Source organism: Mustela nivalis (genome assembly GCF_964662115.1).
Source record: "Mustela nivalis genome assembly, chromosome: 1".
Classification (NCBI taxonomy): Eukaryota; Metazoa; Chordata; class Mammalia; order Carnivora; family Mustelidae; genus Mustela; species Mustela nivalis.
Genome location: NC_139020.1, coordinates 116616592 through 116641449, shown reverse-complemented (window position 1 = coordinate 116641449; position 24858 = coordinate 116616592). Strand labels below are relative to the sequence as shown.

Here is a 24858-nt window from a genome sequence, read left to right as displayed (position 1 = left end):
AGCTCACTGATTCAGGACAACTGAGGGGCTATGGAGGAAGGTGCCAAAAATCTGTGGTGCGCCGGCACTCAACAGGCTGCCAGGCCCCACTGTCACAAGCCAGGCAATGCACATGCCCCAAATTCAAGATATTGTTGAGTTCAGGCCCGAAAGAAAGCAACCTTGCTTTCAAGGTCCATTTCACGCATAAAGTAAACTTGTATTTAACATCAATTTGTGCTGATGGGGCCTGAGGGGGAATGGAACTTAAAAATGGGCAGACGACCAACAATTAGTATAGCCTGCTTTATATCTGCCTCTTATCTTCCTTTATATTAAATTCTTATCTTTCCCTCTGGACAGAGGGGGGGAAAAAGATTCAAAGCACAGGAACCCATAAGGCTGCTCCTTCACAGAAAGCTTGCCTGCGGAATTAAGAAAAAGGCCCACAAATGAGCCAGGGAACACATTTAACATCTTATACTTACTGTCTAAAGCCCTTAATCCTTATTTAACATCTTTTTGCTTGTTCTACAGTTCAGTGAAGCCAGCTGCTCAGGACTCTTGCTGAGCAGCAGGGAGCTCTTTGAAAACATTCTTGGCCAAATGAAAGCATTTCAGCGCGCTCTAATTTGCATGTTCCTCTGATGTTTATGAACAATGAAGCTAAATGACTTGAAAAGGGAAAGATGATTGTTAACACAAAAGCACCACTCTCTCGGCTCTCCTCCTCCTGATCCGAGGTGCCTGGGGGACCCTGGGCACACAGGCTTCCAGAACCACCACCTCGCTCCTTCATCTACACTTCTCCCTGGTCCAGGCTGATACCCAGATTCCCGGGATGGAAATACACATCTTGTAAATGTTAAGTACACAGACCTCTTCTGAACCAGGACAGTGAACGTGGCCTTGCTTTCAGTGCAGCTATGAAAACGGCATCACACCACCCTCCAGCCGCCAGCCCCTGCCCAGCACAGGGACATCTTCATGCCTACTTTACCTCACCTGGCTTCAAGGGAATTTTCTACTTCATGCTCAACTGTGGATTTACATCGGTGATAGAAATGATATTTTAAATTACTTGTTTTTTATTTCATTAAGCTTTAAATTCCAACTCCAGTAGAAGGAACATACTGTCATATGAGTTTCAGGTGTCCACTACAGCGAATGAATGATTCTGTACATTACTCGGAGCTCATCAGGACCAGGGTGCTTCTTCGTCCCCATCCCGTTTCCCTCATCCCTCTTACCCTCTCCCCTCTGGTAATCATCAGCTTGTTCTCTAGAATCAAGAGTCTGTTTCTTGGTTTGTCTCTCTCTTTTTTATATCAATGATTTTTTTTTTAAAGATCCATGATGATTACTTTGTATTCAGAGTACCTGGTGTTTTCATTGCTTTCAATTCTGCTCCAAGAGGTTAGGGACTAAATGTTAAATGATACCTCCCATCCGGAGAACTCTACCATTTTCCAAGCTGGCTCAGATACTTTATTTTATCTGATCTTCACAATAACCTTGAGTGGGAAGCAGAGCAGGTGGTAATCTGATTTTACAGATGAGAACATTGAGGCTGAGGGCTTCTGTGCCATCGCCAGTGGCTCTGGAGCTGGAAGCCGGGCAGTGAGGCTAATGGCAGGGGCAACTTTCACAGTGGTTCAAAACAAGATAACCCTAGCTTCTCCATTCTTTTTTTTTTTTTTTTTTTTAAAGATTTTATTTATTTATTTGACAGACAAAGATCACAAGTAGGCAGAGAGGCAGACAGAGAGAATGTGTGAATGCAGTAAGATAATCAGCTGAGCAGAGAGCCCAATGCGGGACTCCATCCCAGGACCCTGAGATCATGACCTGAGCCAAAGGCAGCGGTTTAACCCACTGAGCCACCCAGGCGCCCCCTAGCTTCTCCATTCTTAAACTAAAACCTCCAGGCCTATTTCTACCAGGGTGCAGCAAAATGGAATAAGTTACCCAAAAGCAAGTTAGCTAATAGAGAAAGAGGAGTTCTTGATTTTTAACAGATGTCTAGAGGCCTAGATTATTTTTTCCTTAATAATGCTTTGACTTGATCCTTGTATTTTACACCATTTCCAAAATTCTACCATTAATTTAGTAGGGTACCAAGTGTTTGAAATAAATTTTGAGGCCCATGACAAAGCTGCTTTCCCCCAGGGTGCCATGTTAGTGAAATGAACTTTCCAGTTCTGTAAAAATGTTCCTTGGGACCAGAACATCATGGATGCAGTCAGCCAAGCCCCCAACACCAAGTCACTTCTGGGCCCAGTACTTACTCTCTTGTCCTTGATCCTTCTAAGTAAGGTCAGATAGGCAACCCTAGCCAATCAGACCCTGTTTCAGAACTGACCGGGCTTCTAGCCCTCTACAGACTCATCCTTACCCAAAGCCCTCTGGGGGAGAGAGCTCCACTGCCTGTGAGACCCCAGATTCCCCCAGGCCATGGTGGTTCTCCCTTAAATAAAGGACATCAAACTCATTACCTAACCATTTGGGTTTTGTCATCTGACACAACCTTCCTAAAATATCTGATGATTCCCCTCAGCCCGTGGGCAACAGGCATTCATGCAAAGGTCACAGACATTTGTTCTCTCAAAAAGATATTTACTGAGCACTTTTTGCACGTTAAGTATCACACTGTTCAACTGAAGATGATTCAAAGATGAGTCACTTTACCTGCAGTTTCCCTATCCCGCTTAGATAACTCTACGTTCTGCACTTCTCATTTCTTCAACAAGTTAACGTGTTGAACTCAGCACTCTGAAGCAGGGTTAGACCCTATGTGCAAGGAAGCTTTTGTGATGAACACATTATTATGTGATGAGAGCTGTGGGATGGAATGCAGCCTCTCAGCGAACAGGTGCATAAACTTGGCCACTTAGCACCTTGTCAGGACCTTAGTTTTCATTTGTGTTTGCGTTTTAACCTATAAACTGGAGTATATCCAAAATCAACCAGTTTCAAGACTATCAAATTAGGAAATGAAATAGGACAGACTGTAATGGTCCAATTACAGCAGCTTTATAAAAATGTATCTGCCTATGGACAGGCCTATGAAGATCACTTTTACAAATGAATGTGTGAATGCAGTAAGATAATCAGGGTTTTATTCTCTCTTTTTTCTCCCTTAAAAATATTTTTTATTACTATGTACTTAGAAGATCCCTTTGAAATATATTTTTTCCTAACTATAGGGTGGAATGGTTAGGCAAATAGTATTGTGAGCCAATAATGGCATGTCTGTGCAGTCCTTGGGATATTTTTGGTAATATGGAAAATTGTTTAAGATATAAAGTTTGTACAAATACCACATGGTTTCAACTATATAAAAATACAGGGCACACTAAAAAAGATTGCAAATAAGGCGCTATGTCTCTGAGTGATTAAAAAATAGGTAGCAATTTTACTTCTTTCTATATTCCTTAAGTTTATGCCTTGGACAAATACCCATATTGTTTAGGGAGGAAAACAGTCAAGGTTATTTTAAAAAATACATTGTGGTGCAGGATACCTTCCAAGGTAGATTCATTCTCTTACCCAGATTGCATATTCCCTTTTCCAGCTGATAGCCAACCGGGCATTTGCAGGTGAAGGATCCCTGAGTATTGTTGCATGTGGCCAGGGGTGGGCAGGGGTTCAAGAGACACTCATTCACATCTGCAGAGGAGAGCAAACAGGGCCATACTGAATCCACGGCAGACAGCAAAATCATTATCCGGTCCAGTGAGTGTGTCCTAAGAGCCAAACGGCACTAGGCGCATTGGGGCCCAGAGATGAGAAGGATGCTACCCTTGTCCTCCAGGGGCTGCCCGTCTATTGAGGGTGGAGGCAGCTGTGTGGACAGCTGACATAAATACAAACCAGGATTTGAAAGTACAGAGAGAGAGAGAGGAAGATTTCGACGGGAGGGAGAATTAAGGACTGTTGCAAATAACATCTGAACTAAGACTAGAAAGACTTTAACAAGCAGATGGGTGGGTGGGGAGGCTGAGGCACCAGGGAAGTGAAGGCTGGAGGCGGGGAAGCCAAGGGATCTTTAGGGAGCTGTAGATGGTCCAGTGTGGCACGGGTGCAGGGGGCCCACAGAACAGAGCCAGATCATGGAGGCTTGTCAACGTTACTGTCTGACCTTACTTTGCAGACAACACATAAGCATGCTGACTCTCCAATCGGCAGGATATTAATTAAGAAAAAAAATCCTACTCTCCTCCACTTTGAAGGGAAATAGTGTCATTGCTGATCTCAATGAGGTAGTGTGGTACAGACCACTGGGGGTGAGTTTTCCTCTTACCCATACTGCAGTCATCCCCTTGCCAGGAGGGTGAGCACTCGCATCGATACCCGCGGCCGGTGGGGTCTGCGACGCATTTCCCGTCGTGAAGACAAGGGTTCACGGCACAGCTGTTAACTAAAAACACATCCCGGAATAAAGCAGTTAATCACAGAGGAAATGTAAAAGCAGCTCTAGGTAAATATTTAATTCTTCCGGCTAATATTTGATTTTTGCTTATTTCTGTTGACTTACCCCAAAAGGTCACACCACTAAAATAGAACAGGTTCCTAAGAGGTGCGGAAAAGGTGCGGTGGGGACGGGACCCCGGTGCTAGTTTGTGAGTGGACACATGTGTTAGACATGTGTCTAGACCCCTGGATGCAAAAACCGGTTCAAATCGAGATGCTGCTGACATGCTTCCAGGTCGCTGGGTTGAGGACTGATGGTTATATTGTCTTTGACACTTAGACAAGTCTACCTGAATCCATACCAATTTAAAACACACATCAGGGGGAAGAAGTCCCTGACTAACCATCCTCCCTGCTCCAGGCTTCTCCCCTTTCAAAAAAAAAAAAAACACCCAAAATCAAAATATAACCAAGCCTTCACATATGTTGCCATCATTTGGAAAAACATCGAAGTGGGACACCCCGGTGCCCTTTTCCCATAATGTAACGATGAGCCCTCTCTGACTCATTTAGGCCTTAAAGGCACCCAGGCTTCATTGTTCCCTTGGACTCCCAGCTCCCAGAGCAGAGACCAGAACTCTGGATTCTGGTGTCAAGAACCAGCACTGTCATGCTCCAGGTACGTAATGACAGCCTACTAAAGACTTATGCCACATGCTCAGGAGAGTCGAAACCCATCGCATAACTGCATCTCTTCCAAGCAGAAGAATCACTGGTAGAAGGAGAAAAAGGAGGCCGACATCAAGAGTTGCAACACCAAAAACAAAAACCCCAAACAAACAAGCTAACCCTAAAGACGGTGTTCCTATTCCAGAAGACTGCTTTATGTATCCCTAAAATCACCGACAGGAGCACGGCCCCTCCAAAACCAAACTCTGTCCCACTGACACTGTCAGAAAAACCCTCCTGACAGCCAGCCATGATGCTGTTAATTCTGCCCTACAGTTATCATTGTAATGACTATAATCGGCTCTAAAGGAGATTTGTGAATTATGTTCCATCTGGTCCTGGAATATGTTTGGCAGGAAATGACGCTCCTCCTGGAGTCCCGAAGCATGGCTCCCAGCCTCCACGGAGAAGTCTACTTTTCATGTCCCAGAGATACTCGGTTTGCTGGCACAAAGAAGGCATCAATGCGCCGGGCACGGGGGGCTGGCAGCAGGGGTGGTGATGGCCCTTCTGCCCTTTGGCTGGCCGTGGCCGACTGGCCGGAACTAGGACACTGACTGAGCTCCCTGCTCTAGCCGCTACAAAGCATTCTCTTCTTTCCTCCTTCCTTAAGGCTGTCAGTCTCCCTGTCAGCCCTGCACCAACAGCAGTGTTCTTTCCTCGGGTCTGGACAAGCCAAAGGTACAATTCTGAACATGACATTGAAAGATCTTTCACTCTAATTCCTTCCACTCTTCCTTGAATTATGAAGAGTCACACAAATGGCTTTATTTCTCCCATGCTGTCCACTTTCACACAAATACAAAGATAAGCCCAAGGGCAGTATAAATGGCTCGGATCACCCTATCACTACCGGAAAACATTTGTTCAGCATCCTTTTATGGAACATGTCCCTTTCCTACATTTGTCAACTAGCAACACACTCCCAGGAAGACCAAGGAGCCTAGGCTTTCCTCGGATCCAGAGAAGCCTTCCCAGCAACTGAGAAGAGAAGCTCAGGGCTTTGACCCAGGAGCAGGGGGTAATCACTCCGTGTCTTAGAAAGGTCACCTGAAGCTTCTCGAGTGCAGTGTTTCCAAAGTCAGTTCCCACATCACTTCCCTGCTCCAGCCTTGGAAGACTTCAAGGCACCTTAAAAGACTCTTGCCATTTGGGGCATTACAGGCTACACTGGCACTATCTACAGATACCACACACAGCCAACGGCATCCTCCCCTCATGCTTTAGGAAGAGTTCTGGAACTCTGAGGTGAGAAGAAGAGGACTGCCATGACATTTTCTGATGAGGTGACAGCCCAGACTCTGACCTACTGCAGAGAGCAGCCCTTACCCCGCGTGCCCACAAATCCCGTGCCTGTGCAGTCCACAGTGTGCTTGTGTGACTGCCTTTTACCTGCGGCTGGAGATGACAACACTTCTGGTGACTGCGTGCTGCTCTGAGCAGCGGAGGTGGTAGATTTAGGAGTCAATACTTCAGCCGTGGAAATGTGTGTGACTGGGAGAGGAGATGTTCTGAGGAGATGTGAAGCCGGGCTGTACTCTTCTGTCACACCAGGCCCTGGGGTCAATCCTTCCGCTGATGTGGGTACAATGGTCAGGGGGATCGATTGGCTGGTAGCATTTCCATGCACCTGGCTCCTTTCTGTGGTGACAGCCCTTTCTGTGGAGAGCTGCAGTGATGGGATTTCAGGGCTGGTTGGCAAGAGATGTTTTTCAGCCGTAGTCTGTACTGTTGTGAGGTCAGCCATTGGATCTGCTCTGGTTGACAAAGGGCTGAAAGGATGAGCGGTCTGGAGAATGGTAGTTGTCAAAGCTGGAGATGTTTGGGGTATGCTGGTCCTCATGGCTGGAAGGGTTTGCTGAGTGGAGGACTCTGTTAAGGTCGAGGGCCTAGGGATCCCTGGTGTAGACCTCACTGTTACAGCTTCGGTGGCCTCTGTGGGCAGAGACTCTGGGCTTGGTGGCTTTGATTCTGTAATGACTTTCTCAGGTTGTGGGTTACTCTGGTTCTTAGGATCTGCTGTTTGACTCTTGGGGAGCATTGCCCCAGATAATGCCGTTGTCTCAGTCTGAACTGAGGTCACAGGAGTGTCTCTTGCCCTGGGCGGGACCAGGGCAGGAGGTGAAGGTGGTAGGGTTGTTTGGGAGGCAGATGGTGAGGCAGGGGTAGATGCCGTCAGGGATACTGGTAAGGGCGGTGGTGAGGAAGACATGGGCTTGGGCGCATCGGGAATGGACTGCAGTGGAGGAGCAGAGGCCCTGGTTGATGGTGAGACTGATGAGAACAACTGGTGGGACTGGGACACTGAGGGCAGGGGCAAAGGGGGGCTCAAAGAAGAAGAAGAGGAGTCACGTGTCAATGCAGCATCAGTGTCCAGAAGAACCAAAGTGTTGGGCCTGTTGATGGTGGGTGTGTAGGAGAGAACATTGGCTGTGCGCACAGCCAGCGACTCAGTGGAAGGCTGGGTGTACTCCCTGTCATAGGATGACACATTCCTTCCTCCAGTCTGAGCTTGTGACGAGGAAGAAGAGTCTGAAAGTGAAGAGTTTGAGATCTTAGTAGAAGAGGTAGAACTCTCCCTTAAGTCCGGGGATGAACTATTGTCTGTAATGGAAAGTAATGCCCGTTCTCCTTTGGTGAAAGTGGATGAGACATAAGTCTGGTCTGTGTAGTCACTGGAAGTCCCCTGTTCCATATCCGTGCCACTCACTTGATTGTAGCTAATTCCGGTGACTGCAAATGGAAAAACCAAAGTTAGGTCAACTCGACAAACAAGAAATCTCCCAAACACATGCTACATGCTTTCCTTGGAGAGGCAGTTTTTGATGGCGAGCATTCTGGAGGAGCGGTGTGGGCAGGGAGGAATGTACAGAGTCTGTGCGGAGTGTTTTTGCCAGCTGGGAGGAGTGCGGGAGGTGGCAATGGAAACGGTAATAAATGAGAAGTGGGGCCAGTGGCTGAAGAAGAGGGAATGGGTCCAAATTCCTTCCACATGCTTTTTTTGATAAAAGCAAACTGGTATCTAAAAAGCTCTTAAGACCCCAATAGAACAATTGTTATGTCTAAATGGAAAAAGGAAAACCCTCCCAATTTTCCATTCTGTATAATGATAATGAGATATTTCTTTCCCAGGAGATTGACTTTGGCCACGACTGGCCGGTCTCCTTTATTCCAGGCATCCTGGCAGACAAGATCACACATGGCTGAGGCAAGTGGGGGCAAGTGGGAGAATCCAGAAATTTCTCTTCGGACAGAGCTTCTAAGGTACTTTCTGGGCTGACAGCAAACTTGATCATTCTAGGACTGTAGGTGCGCTGACAGGGGAGCTGAAGGGATGTGGGCAGTCTACAGCTATACCACCCTGAACGCGCCCGATCTCGTCTGAAGGGATGTGGGCAGAGTTCCTGCTCCTCACCTCCCAGGGCTGGCGAGGCTGCCAGGGAACCTGAGACCAAGCGGGCGTCACCCGTCACGGTCACGTTCCCATCCTGGGTGGCGCTCTCGGTTTCTCTGGGCACTATCACAGAGTGCCCCACTTCCCCTGAGGTCGTGCTGGCATTGGTGAGGGACCGCAGCGTGCGCTCTCCATTCCCGGTGAAAGTAGCTGAGGTGTGCGGGCGGTGAGCCTGGGACGTCCTCTCCTCCACCTCAGAACTGCCTCCGGGCCCTGGACCGTCTTCAGTGGCTGCAATAGGATTGAAAAGAGATGGCGGGTCAGCGCAGGGCTGGAGCGGCAGCACCGTGCGGGAGTCCCAGGAGTGACCTGGGTTTTCCCGGGTCTTTCTTGACACCCCCACGTGAGAAACCACAATGTGGTGCTCCCTGCAAACCGTCTCAGGACCAAAACCTCAAGAGGAACCGCAGATCAGCATACCCGTTCAGGCGACTGGGACTGCTGGGAAGGTTTACTACTTCAGCGAACAGGATCGATACTGTATTTCTGCTCGGGGATACATAATGGAGCTTATGTCAGGGAAACTGGTGGCGGCAGTGGGGCTGGGGGATGCCCAGCAAAAGACTGACTGGCCCACAGGGGCTTTAGATTTTCTGATGAGGTCCAGGAGGGAGAGCCCTCCCCCTATTACTCAGAAGGATTTTTCCTCCTGGGAGGGTCGGAACTGACATGGGGCTTATCATTCTTCTAGAGCATTAGTTTTTTTCCCTTAACGCGTCAGTGAGAAATGCACGGTGGTTAGAGATTAAAGATGGGCTTATTTTCTGTTCTATGTTCTTTTTCCTTTTTTTTTCTTTAATTTTTTTTTAAAGATTTTATTTATTTATTTGACAGACAGAGATCACAAGTAGGCAGAGAGGCAGGCAGAGAGAGAGGAAGGGAAGCAGGCTCCCTGCTAAGCAGAGAGCCCACGCGGGGCTCAATCCCAGGACCCTGGGATCATGACCTTGGCTGAAGGCAGTGGCTTAACCCATTGAGCCACCCAGGTGCCCCTTTTTTCCTTAATTTTTAAAAAATATTTATTTATTTGAGAGAGAGGGAGAGAAGACACAACTGCACAGGTCTGGGGGGGCTTAAGCTGAAGGGCTTAAGAGACCCATGGGAAGTCCTCCAGGAGCAGCTTGAGGGTTGAGTGTATCTGAGTACAAGTTCCCTGGGCAGAAGGGACAAGGTCCAGGCTAGGGAGATTACAAGACTCTTAAATGGAGTTTAGGCAAATAACCCCATCAGGCTTACAGAGTTAAGAAAGCAGAGAGTCGTGGCCTGAAACCGGGGTCTGCCTCCAAGCCCAGAAAAAGGAACAGACCAAGAATTCTGAAAGGCTGGATGGCAGAAGGAGTCTGCTTGGACTGATTCAGAGCAAATGAGATAAAGCATTAGGTGAACTGACGGTGAGCTGGTTTTGGGAATGAGGCTAATCCTTATCTGAACCCTAAGACCTGCTCACCCTGAGATCACCTTTCCCACACAAACCCACTGAGCACACACCATGGAGTGAAGGGTACTGGTACTCAGGAGATACACACAGGAAAGGAAAGGGCATGGCACCTAAGCTCCCGGTTTGAGAAGGAGAAAACTCTGAGCCCCACGTTGTGAGGGTGGAAAATGAATCCTTTTGTCTAGGAGACAGAGCTTGCAGTTTGCACGCACATACGTGAAAAAGCACAAATATTCCCCACCCATATATGCAGTACTCTTTCATAAAAAGCATATGCTTTTCCATCATCAGTCACAATAAATGCTAATTTTCCCCATCAATTAGGACGTTCATATGGGGGAAATGGAGCCCCTATTATCAGTGGAAGAGAGGTACGGATTTAAGCCCCTTATCTGCTTAAATGGTAAATTGTTGCATTTTTGCTTCATTCAGCACACATTTCATCTTAACAAGGTGGCTGAGAATTGTTGGTAAAATTACCCAAAAACATTATTAAAAAGGACCATCAAAAAAAGAGTGTTCTCAAATTGATAAACTGGACTTCATCAAAATTAAAAACCTTTGTGCGGCAAAAAAACGATATTGTCAGAAAACTAAAAAGAAACCCCACAGATCGGAAGAAAACGTCTGCAAATGGAGTATCTGATAGAAGACTAGGGATACTGGATCCAGACACTATAGAAAGAAACTCCTATGCGAGTAGACTTTCCCCAAAGTGAAAGGACCCTCAACGTCATTAGCTAGAACATGCAAATCCAAACCACCTGGGATGCCACTTCACATCCAGGAGGATGGCCATCGTCACAATAGGTGATCCGCAGTAGGTCCTGGGGAAGGGCCCTGAGGAACTGGAACATTCGCACGTTGCTGGTGGCAATATGAAATGGTGCGGTCACTTTGGAAAGCAGTTTGACAATTCCTCAAAGGTTAAATACAGAGCTACCCTATAACCCAGACATTCTGAGAGAATGTAAAACACATGTCCATATGAAGACTTGTACCAGAATGTTCACGGTGGCATTATTCACAATGGACAAAAGGTGGGAAAGCCCCACATGTGCAATCACTGAAGAAAGGATGAACTCAGTGTGGCAAGTCAGCCACACAAAGGAAGGAAGTACTAACACAGGCCACAACAGGGATGAACCTTGAAAATGGTATGCAGAGCGAAAATCACAAAAGGCCACGGGTCGTAGAATTTCATTCACAAACTCTCTAGAACAGGGGCGCCTGGGTGGCTCAGTTGGTTAAGCGTCTGTTTGGCTCAGGTCATGATCCCCGGGGTCCTGGGATTGAGCCCTGTGCCAGGCTCCCTGCTCAGTGGGGAGCCTGCTTCTCCCTCTCCCCCTGCCTGCCACTCTGCCTGCTTGTGCTATCTATTTCTGTCAAATAATAAATAAATCTTAAAAACAACAAAACCCCAACAACTGTCTAGAATAGGCAAATCCTCAAAGACAGAAAGTAAGTTAGTGGTTGTCAGAAGCTGGGAGGAGGAGAGGATGGGGAGCCAGTGCTGATGAGCGCTGGGTTTCTTTCTGGGGTGGTGGAAGCGTTCTGGAATGAGCGGTGCTGGCTGCACAACTCTGCAAATACACCAAAAGCCACTGAAATGCACAGTTTGGGCAAACTGCACAGAATGTGAATTCTATCTCCCTAAAGCTATTTAAACAAGGGGGAGGGAGAGCTGCTCTTGAGGAATGTCCAGGCCTGGGGTGAACAACAGTGCCTGAGGACCTTCCAGAAGCTGTGTGATTAAGGCAGGTCTGGGGGCGTGGGGTGGGCTGCAGGGGACAGAAGGACATGGTGATCTGTGTGTGGGAAGGACCGGTGGCAAGATTAGCTCCTGGCAGATGAAGAAAAAAAGTGGGGCTATACAGCTGGAAGAACGGCCTGGGAATGATGACAGCAGAGGGGCCTCTGGAGCGGCTCCGTGACCAGCCCCTCCGCCCTCCGGAGGGGTGCAGTCCTGTGAAGGGGACACTCACTTGAGCGTTCACCACGCGGAGATGAGGAATCCAGGCTCTCTGAGGAGGAGGAGGACAATGACTCGGTGGCCAGTTCAGCATAGCTCCTCTGGTCCGGCGCTCTGTCACTTCCTCTAGACTGGGGGGCAGAGGCTGAGAAGTGGGTCAAAACTGAGGCGTTCACAACTTCGGGATAGGAAGTGGAGCTTCCTGTCACATCTGCAGATGTCTTGCTGTTGGTCAGGAACCAGTGTGCCGTGCTGTCTCTGCTTCTGCCCGATGGGACAGGCCTGGACGCAGCCTCCGTTCGAGACATGGGGCTTCCCAGCTCTGCCTCCGAGCTGCTGGCAAGCTGGTCTCCTCCCAAGGCTGGAAGGGGTCAGGGAAACAAAGGCCATGACACAGATGGGAAAGAGATTCCCCAACAACCGAGACGTGCGTCCTCCCTAAGCAAAGATCCCCTTCGCGAGGACCTTGTAGAGTATATATTATATGGGTAACCTGACAGGCATTTTCATAGTCTAGATAATTATTTCAAACCTTTTCGATGTCAATAAGATAGCAATACTAAAAATAAGCTCTGGTGAAGAAGGGAGCTTTTAAAGAGAATGTGCTAAGTAGCAGAGTAACTTGCAGGCTTGGGTGTTTTCTTGTCTTTCCCCCAAAGGGGTCAAAGGAGAGCGGGGGTTACGTTCAACATATATGATGTGCCTACATAAAGGGCTTGCTCAGAGGCATTCTTCTCAATCAATTCCACTAGTAATTCTTTTTTTTTCCCACTAATTTTTCTAATTTTCAAGTATAGCAAACAAAAAATAAACTAGAGGGCGTCTACTGAAACGATGAATTTGAAGGACTATACTTTTATCTGCACGTGTTATTTGGAAGAACAATCTGTATATAAACAAACTCCAGCTAGGCTGAAAGAACAGGCCCGCTCTCACTGAGGACAATCCCATAGGTGGTAAGAAGACATCCACAGGGCTAGCTCTGAGGACAAGCTCTTGACTCTGCTCTGATCAAGCGACAGGACTGCGCCCTCACTTCTTCACCCCTCTGAGCCTGTTTCCTCACCTATATAAAAGCAGGAGTCATGATGCCTGTCTGATGGACTTCACAATGTTCTCATAAGGATGAAAATAAAAATGTGATAAGGTGGTGTACCAGACAGAGGAGATGGCATTAGCTGAGAATATGCTCCCTTTTATTTTTTTGTGAGATGGCAAATGTTCGTGAAGCCATCTTTCAAGACAACCCAACAGTTTTTTATTTTATTTATTTATTTAAAGATCTTATTTATTCATTTGACAGACAGAGATCACAAGGAGGCAGAGAGAGAGGGTGGGAAAGAAGGCTCCCTACTGAGCAGAGAGCCCACTGCAGGGCTTGATCCCAGGACCCTGGGACCCAGAGGCTTTAACCCACTGAGCCACCCAGGTGCCCCTCAACAGTTTTTTTAAAGGCCCATAAGAGACCAAGTGAAGATTAAATACTTACTTGGGGAATCATTTTGCCAGAATCCCACGGAGACCCGGGAAGATGCAAGGCCAAATCCATTTTCTGTGGACGGCTCGGTGAATTCCCCATCTCCTGGATTCCTGGTTATTTCCCTATTTCTTTGCAACCCTGCCTCAAAGGGTGAAGAATGGGCCGATACTGAAGTCCTGGCAATTTCAGAGTCCTTGGGGAAATTCTCGGTCTCATTTAGGGGCTGCAGACTGACGGTTAAAGACGGGAGCATCCCGGGGACATCAGTGGGGAGCGTGGTGGCGACATGCTCACTCGCTCTCCGACTCGCCAAGGCACTTGAGAGAATGGTGGAGTTGTTCAGCTCCTCTGAGCTTCCGGAAGCTAAAATGGAAGAAAATGTGCTTTAACACTACTCCAGGGTTTAAGAAAATGAGGGATGTATCTAGATACAAATAATGCTTAATATCTTTTGTTGCATAAATCTAGATAATGTGGACCTAAATATAGATAAACACATTTGACGACACTCGCTCTTCATGGGCTCTGATTCTCATAGAGCTAAGCGAGGAAGTGGTGAGGTCCTTCACTTAGCACAGTGGAAAGCTTTGGCTCTAGCTGAAAGGAAGATGGGAGAAAGCCTCTAGACATTCTTTGCCTTGGTTTTTATAGAGGAAGGAAAAAACTTCTACTCTGGAATTCCAGTTTAGAGATTATACAGGGAGTGGCCATGTGATAAGGTACAGGTTTTTGTTTTGCTTCATTTTAGCCATGTGATCCTTTTGTTCAAACTGATGTAGTAGATTAAAATCCAAATATATAAATGAATAAAAGTAAGGCAGTTCCAGAAGTCCTGCCCCCAGGCCACCCCTGGGGAGGCCAGGGCTCTGCAGACCACAGGGGGAATAACACTAGCCTAGGGCAGTAATTCCGGCCCTTGTCTGCATCAAGCGTTCTCTACTTTTCCCACCTCACGACCATGTAAACCTGAGGTTTTGAAAGACCATTAACTGAACTGCCTTTAAGAAGTAACAGAACAGGGGCTCATGGATGGCTCAGTAGGTTAAGCCTCTGCCTTCGGCTCAGGTCATGATCCCAGGGTCCTGGGATCGAGCCCCGCATTGGGCTCTGCTCAGCAGGGAGCCTGCTTCCCCCTCTTCTCTACCTGCCTCTCTGCATACTTGTGATCTCTCTCTCTCTCTGTCAAATAAATAAAACCTTTAAAAAAAAAAAAAAGAAGTAACAGAGCTTCAAGTCAGCAAGACATACTCAATGTTACCACACTGATTTGATTTAATTCCATCCAAAAGTGAACAGGTCCCATAATTACAGTCAGCTTCATGAGGCTTTGGAGACCGGCTCTCAAGCTTACATACCATGCCAGTGGGACCCTGGGAGATCAAGGACTCCAGGATGGGAACACTTTTTTGATGAAAAGGATGGCAGACACCACTATTAATTGTCAAGAGCCTCAAAAATTGAGTTATAGGCCATTTTGGTCAAAATATGCAGTCTGTTCCACAGAAGAAAGTGGCTTGCTAATGGCTCCTTTCCACAAAGAACTTTCCAAAGGACACCCTAAGAACTGGCCTCCAGAAGGGCACCCTGACGTTCTCATTCCAAACAGGAATAAACCACAGGAAAGCATGGTGAGTGAAAAGAAACATGGCCAGCAAGATCCAAAGGCAAGAAAAAACATTTTTCTTTTTAAGCCAAAAATAATAGAAGTACTTTATACCTTTATAATGAAAGGTTTCAAGCTGTTATTTACGACCCAGAAAGGGATGAATTAAGTTCTCATTATAAATGGTCCCTTAAAGGGGCACCTGGGTGGCTCAACTGGTAGAGTGTCTGAGTCTTGGTTTTGGTTCAGGTCCTGATCTCAGGGTCGTGAGACTGAGCCCCACATCAGGCTCCATGCTCAGTACAGAGTCTGCTTGAGATTCTCTCCCTCTCCCTCTCCCTCTCCCTCGGCTCCTCCCCTGCTTGCACACTCTCTCTAAAATGCATAAATAAAAATCTTAAAAAAAAATCGTTCCTTGAAGACCAGTCCTAAGTGCAGCTGTGACCAAAAGCACGAATAAATATTAAATATAGTTAGAGAGGGGGGAGCACAGGAAACACAAAGGTTCCTCTGACTCTTGTACAAACCACATAACCAGCTACGCCTAGTACACAGCCTGCAGCTCTGCTCACTGGGCCTTAAGGAAAGCAAATCGAAGACGCAAGCAATCCACACAGCTAGTGATTGAAACAAAAAAAATAGACTGGACCCCCAAATAGAGTCCCAGCCTACTTGAACACACCCTTACTTAAAGGCAAAACCAAACAAATAGAAATCCATTAGTATATAAAAAAGGAATGCATAATATAGACATGCCCCAAAGCCTCACTAGCCACTTAGCTTCTCAGGCCTCACGTCATTAGAGTCATCGTCTGACCCCGCCAAGTTACAAGCTCCTCAGTTGCTGGGTGCTCTATCAAAGCACTATTCCTGGTCAACTGCAGGATTTCATCGATTCACTGCACAGTGGCGGTTAACTTGGACTCAGCCTGAGTACCTGTACAGCAAATCAATGGCCACAGATACACAGTTACGGAAATCACAAACATTGAAAGCCACAAAAGGATGATGGTCGTGCTGTCCCTGACCCAGGCTCCATGGAACACTGCTTCATCATCTCACCGCCGTTATTAAAAGCTGCCATTTACCGACCAGTTCGATGTGCCAGGGTACTACATATACCCTTCTACATTGTGCTAAGAAAGTACCTGATAGACATAATCCCACTTAATTCTCACAGTGAAGTAGTAAGTCCTTCTGTACTGAGTACTTCTATACAAGAGGTGCCTCTTCCCAGAAAGAGAGAATGGTTGGTCAAACTCATCGAGAGTCACCCCTTACACTAGTCTCTGTGCTGAATACATCTCGGGAGAAATTTGCCATGTTTCTAATCAATGGGCCAGCAATATTGGTTATTTAATAACCGCTGTCCCTTGCTCATTACTACTCCTGAAGCACCCATTCAAAAATGGGAAGGCCATCCATTTGGGAGCAGAAACGAGCCAAGTTCCCTAATCTTTAGAACAGGAGGTATAAAGAATGCCCCACTCATCTGATAAAAGTATATGGGCCACTCCCCAATCCCAGCACAAAATGCTGGAACTTCAGGCGGGCAGCGAATGCTCAACCTTGGTCTGACAGCTGTCCAAGACCTGCCGAACACCCAGCTGAAGCAGCTGATGGTTGAGAAAGATATGCTACATCTACAATCTCCTGAGTTATTTATGCTCTCTTCCTTTACAAAGTGAAATCACCACAAAGCAATTTACCTGGACCACACTGGCTCAGCCACCCACAGACATACTTTCATGAGTTGAGATCCATTATTATACCCTGAGCTCCTACTGAGAATCTATATAAAATATTGCCTTTTAAAGATCTTAAGCACAATTTCCTCAAAACCACAATCGGCGGCATTTTCTATTAGGATTCTCAACACTCCTTACAAGAATAGTGTCTTAGCATTCACGGCCCCCAACACACGCCTGCCTATGGATGAAATTCTGTGCTTACTTTATCTGACAATGGTCTCGCACCCCACCCAGTTTCCCTTTGTGCCCTGGTTTCCAGGAAGCTCAAGGCTAAATTTAGTGTTCAACTGCAGCCATTCTCACACAATTCAACATATACATATCTCTTTCTGCCTTCAAAAGAGAACTTTTCCTGTTAGTTGCTTTACTTATTTATTTTCCCCTCAGTGATCCAATAGCACACGGTCCTTGCAGAACATGTGGAAAGTATAGAAAGAGCTAAAGCAGCAAGAAAAATCATTTCAGATGGCTCCTGATCTGTTTTTAAAAATCTGATGTAGCGGTCTGGGCCTATACCTGCTTTAAAGCATACATTCCTGGCATATCACTTATTTTGGGGAGCCGGGAATGCCTGGCTGGCCCGGCTGCAGAAGAGGTTGTGCTGAATCCCTGTTTCTTCGTAGCAGAGCGAGGAGGGACAGGAGCACAGAATACCAAGGCCAGGTGTGTTGGGAGCAACAGAGGCTAGAGCTAGGAAGGATCTTTACGATCATGGGGTCTAATCCCTTCATGTTTCTCCTAGAGAACCCCATCCTCTCTGGACCAGGCTCCGGGCGGCTGTATGAAAGCTTACTTTGAAGAGAGCACAACTCATGGGACTGCTCTAAGTGCCAGGACTTTCCCTGGGTCACATTTACGGGTGGATGGAGTTGCCAAGCGTCAACAGGCACACACCCCCACTCCCACCCGCAGCCCTCCCCCTTCGCTTCCCTTGTACAGAGTACCAGCCGGCGAGGCGCCTCCAGGTCTGCCTCGGGCATGTTCCGCTGGCTCTCAGAGCTCACGCCCTCGTGCCCATCTATCCCGCTGTCAGGCTCAGGCTGCAATAGTAAGCTCCTGGAATGTAGATTTAAGGGCTGGTAGGAGGTACACCAGAGCTCTGGTTCGCAGGTGAGCGGTTACTAACCCCACAGAGCTGTGTTTCCCATGTGGCTTCAAGTCTCTCCAGGGAGCAGGGAGGCTGGCAGGCTAGACCCAGATGGGTCATTTAACATTCCCTCATTTGGCAGCACCTAAAGCCTGATGTAGCATCTAGTTTTTGAAAGAGGTGGCCCTCGAGATAGCACAGAATACCCACGTTATAAAAAGGAAGAGAAATGCTCAGTGAAAGACTCAAGGAATAGGAACGATACGGCAGAAGTCTTCAAAACCTAAAGGTAGAAGGTTCTTTTTTCTTTCTTTTTTTTTTTTTTCTTTTAAAGATTTTATTTGTTTATTTGAGAGAGAGAGCATGAGAGGGAAGAATGTCAGAGGGAGAAGCAGACTCCCCATCGAGCTGGGAGCCTGATGTGGGACTCGATCCCTGGACTCCAGGATCACAACCTGAGCCCAAGGCAGTCGCCCAACCAACCAAGCCACCCAGGTGCCCCTCTTTTTTTCTTCTTCTTTTTTTTTTTTTTTTTTTAGATTTTATTTTAAGTAGTCTCTATACCCAATGTGGGACTCGAACTTACAACCCTGAGATCAAGAGTTACATGGTCCACCGACTCTGTAAGTCACCCCTACCAGTATAAGGTTCTAAAATGACAAATGCTCAGGGAGTTTGAGGGCCAACTAATTTTTTTAATGTTGAAAAATCTAGATGATGACAGAGCCAAGTCCAGTAAAGTTAGAAACATAGGCTGATTTTCAAAATATAAACCACAGTAGTGGGTTGAATTTAAAATATAAATATTAAATGGCCTTGACCAGAATCAAAGTGTAGCTTCCTAGAAAACACTTCCTTTCTACCATTTAGTAAAGCTGGTTGTAAATCACCGAACCACAGACCTTTGAAACTAGAAATAGGCTCATAGCTTTTATCCAATCTAACCAATGTTTAAGAATAATCTTAAAAGGAATCTCCTAAAGACATGAATCATAAATTACATACATACGAGTCAGCAGAAACTATACATAGTATATAAAGGAGAAACTGCCTACTTTAGGTATTCCAGAAAAGATATCCAGGTTCAGTTTTTGCTTTGGTGATATAAACCCAAACCCCTAGTCTTTCAAAGTATCTCTAAATCCTGACCTATGAAAATTGGGAAATGGCAATTTCGGAAGCCACCGAATCTCTATTTCCCAGACGATTTCCAGCCCTCTCTGTCCTGCTTCATCAGGCATGTGGATGAAAACACATGCAGCATCCACGGATTCTGAATAAAACCTCAGAGGTGGGAAAAGACAGGCAGAGTTTCCAGCATTCTCTTTGGCCTGTGGCTAGAAGAGCCTTGTGATACTGGGGCACATGCTAACCCCCATTACTTACCAACCGTATGGTGGTCTGAGATGGCAGGGAACTTAAGAGGAGTGATAGACACAGCCTGGATCCTCAAGAGGATCACAGTGCCTCTGGGGAGACAGATGCTGGATCCCCTGGTGTGACAGGGTAGACAGCACATAGGCTCAGAGGGCTGAGAACAGGCTTGCCGAAGGGAATACCTGCGCAGAGCAGGGGTGGGGAAGTGGGGAGGTGAGGGTGAGGGGGGCGGGAATGGGGCTTAACTGATGATTAGGAGCTGAAGAGGCAGAGAGGTGAGTCCTCCACTGCCCGCAGTCTTCCAAACACGGGCATTTTGTTTTTGTTTTTGTGTTTTTTAAATGATACCTAGAAAAATGTCTATCTGTTATCTTTGCACTTTGTTTTTTTTTTTTTAATGATACCCAGAAAAATGTCTATCTATGTTATCTTTGCCATTGCAATAAGCGATTTTGCAATGATGAAGAAACACAAATCTAACTCCTAATCAAATGACGCAACACTCACCATTTCACTCACCCCAAAGCGTGGCCTCTTGTGCAAGGAGACACACTGACAACTCTCAGTGTAGGTGGGGAGAGGGGACAAGCAGGGGATGGTGGACACAAAGGGCCTAGAGCAGCCATTAGACCAACTCTAATGTTCCTCCTTATGCAGTTAAAGAAAACATATTTTAAAGACGGACTTCAGAACAAAGATACATTGTACAGATGGTGGTACTTCTGCCCCCAAATACTTTGCATTTGCCCCTAATACCTTTCCCCCTCAGCCCCTGTGACAGGGATGTTACTAGGAAGCTGTGTGCATCTACTACTTCTATTCTGGATGACATCCATGTGGGAGGCTGGGTTAGGAGACTCACCTGAGGAGGGCTCTGAGGGAGGGGAGGAAGCCTGAGTCTTGGAGAAAGGCAGCCAGGAAAGCGCCAGGCCTGAGGTGTTTCTCTTCCCTAAGACTGTGATCTCTTCTCCCATCCCCAGAGCAGGAGGAGGGGACTGTCCTAAAACCCAAGTGGCAGCCACTTGGCTGTGCGCAGTCACTTCTTCCGGGAGTCCCTTTCCTCTCTCCAGGGAACCCCGGGATGTTGCGCTCTCTGTGTGGGAAGGGTCAGCTCTTCCTTCAGACCCTGAGCTGGATGGCAAGTGAAGCGTTCCCAGAGCTGAAAGCAGACAGTAACAATTACAATTCCATCAGCAGACCTCCAAATGTCTGAGTAATGGGTAGTGGGCTCACCTCTGACCTCTGTGAGGAGAAATGAGGAGCAATTATTCATTCTATAACAAATTCACTCCTGAAGGAGAGACCACAAACCAAGACAAAGCCTGTGTTCAGATCTCACCAACAAAGACAGAATTTTCAGTGGTCAAGTTATTATAAAAGGGGCACAATGAAGCTAAGTGTCAGACGATATGGAATCAAAGATCCGATTCTGATCCCCATGACTCATCACTCACATTCCACAAAGCTGGTCTCAGAACTGACTTAAAGTCAACATAAACAAAATCTCCAATATCTGCATGACCAGCACCTCCAGGCGGCACCCTGGGCAGTTCTAAGCTCTACGTCCATCACTCATGAATGGAACATAAAATATTGTCCTTTGCACTCCTTATAGCATTGAGTCCCCCACCCGAACTCCTGGGGAAAACATGGGGTCATTTTTGATGGCTTCACCCTCTACTTTTAGGCTGTCACCAAGTTGTATCAATTTTCCTTTGTGAAGAGTCTTTACCAATCCCTTGTCTCTGCACCTAAGGCCACCAGGCCATAGATCTTAGCACCCGGATCTGCCTGGATGGTCCCCTGACTCCAGGTTCCCTCTGCCTCATCTCCCACCCTAGATGTCTTCTACCTGCCTGCCAGCTGACTTGTCCCCAGATTTGCTGTGATCATGTCACTGCCCTATTCAAAATCCTTTGGTGACTCTTCCTACCACACCAAATCTAATTGGCCTGGTCTTCAAAGCTCTCTGTGACTGCCCCAACCCCCTCCATACAGCTGTCCTTTCCTCCAGGTGGGACCGACCCCCTCCCCATGGGAAGCTGCTGGCCAGCCAGCCTCACAAAGAGACCCAGCTTCTCTTCTTTCCTCACGTGATCTGTGCACCCCACTCCTCAGCTACTCCTTCTACCTTGCTCAGATGCACAGAGAGCCTCAAATCCCAACCATAAAACCTATGAGCTGTTTGACCTAGACACCTCAGATTAATTAACTTCTCTACCTTCCGTTTCCAAATTCTTCAAAAGAGGATAATGTGACCTCACTGGCTTGCCATGAGAACTGAAGGAACAGATGTGTGGGTGTGCAGTAAGTACCCAATTGGTGCCACTTTTCTTTGTCCTCCCTTCCCCAGGCAAATCTTGCACATCCAGCCCCAGCCCCTTCTTGAAACCCTTCGTGACAAGGTGCCAACCTGCTGAGCTGTGCAGATTGAAGCAGGAACCACCGTTGGAACCACGTGCACAAGGACGCAGCTATGTGGCCCATTGGGCCAGACCTGGCACCTCCCTCGGAGACTGCGGTGTGTGGCACAGTCACCAGTGTCACTGGGATTCAGTCTGGACACAGAATGTCAATTCCACGGGACTGCTCAGGCCTCCAGACAAAATCTGCACCCTCATGCGGACTATGTTGCAAACTCGCTCAATCACAGCGAGCCACAGAGGGCGTCCGAGCCGCACAGCCCAGGACCCACAGCCCAGGACCCTGGATGGGCCTGGGGCTCAGGCTGGGGAAGAGGGAGATGCAGAAACTTCGTTTTCCAGGCGGGGACATACCTGTAGGAAACAGGCCATCACTGGCACAAACTCACCTCTGGTGAGGCTCTGGGAAGTCAGAGCCGTTGCTGTGTCAGCCCCAATGGGGGAAGTGGTGAAATTTGTCTTCCAGGAAAAGTTGTTTCTTCCTCTAGCATCTGCTGCTTTGGTCTGTAGAGTGATGTTTTCTGGAGCATCTGAAGAAGTATGGTTCTTTGTGGGGATCTGAGTCCTCACAGCCTCCTTGGAAACCACTGTGGAAAAGTCCGTTTGGTTCTGATCAAAGGTGATGTTTTCTATGTGGGATTCAGTGTTAATTTCTGTCCAACTGCTCTCTTCAGCGGCTGAAACAATAAGCAAATAGATCAGTAAGAACTTGCTGGCTTCTGAAAAAGAAGGAAACCTTCAGAAAAGCCATGAGCAGATGTATCCGTGAGGAAGTGGATTCAGATCGAATCATTTCACCTTTCTTTTTTCCCCCTTGGGAATTGTTCTGACAGTCCAGTGGGAGAAATTATGAAGCAACAACACCGAGTAGGATTGAATTTTACAGGAAGTGGAATAAATGATGGAAACCACTAGAAGAAGACCAGTGTGGAGCTCAGGGGAGAGCACCTCAGGGGGCTGGGCAGGCTCAGGAAGGGGTGTGGGGGGTACGGGTCAGGTGTGATAGCAAGGAAGGAAGCACTTCTGAGCATCAAGGTTGTGAACTGTGTTTCCTGTGTGGTAGAAGGTAAAAGGAGACAGCTCTCTATCCTGACACCCACTCTTGCAGGCAGGGGATCGTGGCTGGGACAGACACAATTCTGGAAAATCTGTGAAGGATTTGGCCATATTATCAAAACCTTAGTAATATCAATAGGTTTGATGCAGTGATTCTGTTTCTTTGAATTCATGCTAAAGCAATACTCAAGAATGTGAAGAAAAATTTAGCTGCACTGATATTCATGATGTCATTGTTTATAATAGCAAAAAAGGAAGGAAGGAAGGAACAAACAAAACTGAAAATCCTACAGTAGGAGATCAATTAAATCAGTTGCAGTATATCTATATGAAAGGATACTCTGAGGTATTAAAATAATGTTATAAGATAAGATAAAGATATTCTACAGGTATTATTGAATTAAAACAATAGGTTTCAAAATAGGATTGAACAGCAATCATGCATGCGAGTGTGTGTGCCAAACACCGATCAATGTAAACTCTCAAGGTGCCCTCATTGTTCAATCTTGCACAAAGCCGAGGAAGGTGCTCTCATCCTCCCCACTTTGCAAGGGAGGCAGAGGAGGGACAGAGGGTCATGCTCCCTGCCCAAGTCACCAGACAGCCTGCTCCCTGTGCTCTTACGGTACCCAGTGGGCAGAACAAAGTGCACTGTAGCAAATCCTTGGTTTCCCCTCATCTCCAGTGCAGAGGTGCCAGGGAAAGTTTGCTTATTCATATGGACTGTTATTTGACCTTGATAAATTAGGGATGGATGCAGGTTAGTCAGAAAATATACTGAAGTGATCACTTGCTGCCATATTGTCCAAGATGGTGCCAAAGAGAGCACTGGTTAAAAACTTCTGGGTCCTATAAAAGTTGTGGGGAAACTGGGCACAGAGGTGGTGGTCATCGGTGGTGTTAAGTGCCATTTGTCAAGGCAGGGGGTTCAGAGTCATAGCAGGCAGGTGGGGCGCCCAAGTCCAACCCAAGAAGGCTGTCTTGCTACTCTGATGATGTCTGCACATGACCCAGAAAAGCCTTGGAAGCTAGAGCCTGCCACCACTAGGGTACCAGCTCCTGAAGATCACATCAAAAGAACATTCTAAGAGTCGTGTCCCTGGATATCCAAACTAATATGGAAGTGAATAGGAAGTACATGTGCTAATTGGAGGGCACGGAATTTAATGAGTTTCTAGAGAAAACAATGAGGACAAGGACCATTTAAAGTTATTGCTGATTACATGGCTCCTTTAAAAGCCCATTTTTATTTTCCTCATTTGGGATTGCAATCTTCTTTTCTGCCTAGGAACAGGGGCTGTGGGCACTGTTGAGAAACGTCTGCAGGAATGAATGAAGTCACCTCTATCTGTATGAGTCAGGCAAAAATGGCCAACCATCAGACCAGTAGAGGCTACAGGCTGAACCAATGTTTTGGCTCAAAATATCACACACACACACACACACACTTTCCCCAAAAGGAACAAGTTATCTTCTAGATCAACATTAAGAGGTGTATAAAGTAAGACACGAATGCAAGCCATGTATGTAACTTCATTTAGAAAGTTACAGGTGAAATTAATTTTAATAAATATTTTATGTACTCTGACATATTTAAAATAGTAGCATTTCACTGTGTAATTGATATAAAGATTATTGAGATACTTTGCCTTCTTTTTCTGGTATTACACCTATAAAATCCAGAGTATTATTCTAGCTGTACACTTCCAGAGCACAATAGCCCCACGAGGCTATTAGCTACAATACTGGACAGTGTAGTTCTAGACCAGTGGTTCTCAGCATTTCCCCACTCTGCTCCCCTCCTGCCAGAAGTGTGGCTCACGTATTGGTATTGGAGGCGTGGTGATTTTAAAATCTTCCATAAGAGATTCTGATAAATTTTCCTAAGGGAACCCCTTTTCCCCCAGATCCCTTGAGAACTGCTCTTACCATGCTTCCTATTCTGTTTCCTGTAAGTGATAATTAACAGAAACTTCCTGAAGAGGGAGGGAGGTTACCCAGGCATCTGGGCTCTTCTGGGGCCCAGCCCCAGACAGGCAAGTCCCACATTTAGCTGGCAGTGGGCTATGGAGGGGTATTTCCAGGGGCAGCCACTA

General features: G+C 46.8%; 1 protein-coding gene across 2 annotated transcripts in view; it reads right to left on the bottom strand.

Moving 5' to 3' along the window:
- HEG1 (heart development protein with EGF like domains 1) overlaps nt 1–24858 on the bottom strand; it is an 87368-nt gene that overhangs the window by 36998 nt on the left and 25512 nt on the right. Inside the window, exons 2-9 of one of the 2 annotated variants that reach the window (XM_082698818.1) lie at nt 22096–22383; nt 20146–20442; nt 13475–13828; nt 11999–12346; nt 8537–8806; nt 6514–7854; nt 4283–4399; nt 3529–3648 (exon numbers count right to left, since the gene is read on the bottom strand). In XM_082698818.1, the coding sequence (XP_082554944.1) occupies nt 3529–3648; nt 4283–4399; nt 6514–7854; nt 8537–8806; nt 11999–12346; nt 13475–13828; nt 20146–20442; nt 22096–22383 (3135 nt within the window). The remainder of the gene's footprint in view (nt 1–3528; nt 3649–4282; nt 4400–6513; nt 7855–8536; nt 8807–11998; nt 12347–13474; nt 13829–20145; nt 20443–22095; nt 22384–24858) is intronic. The other variant, XM_082698819.1, reaches the window with a different exon arrangement.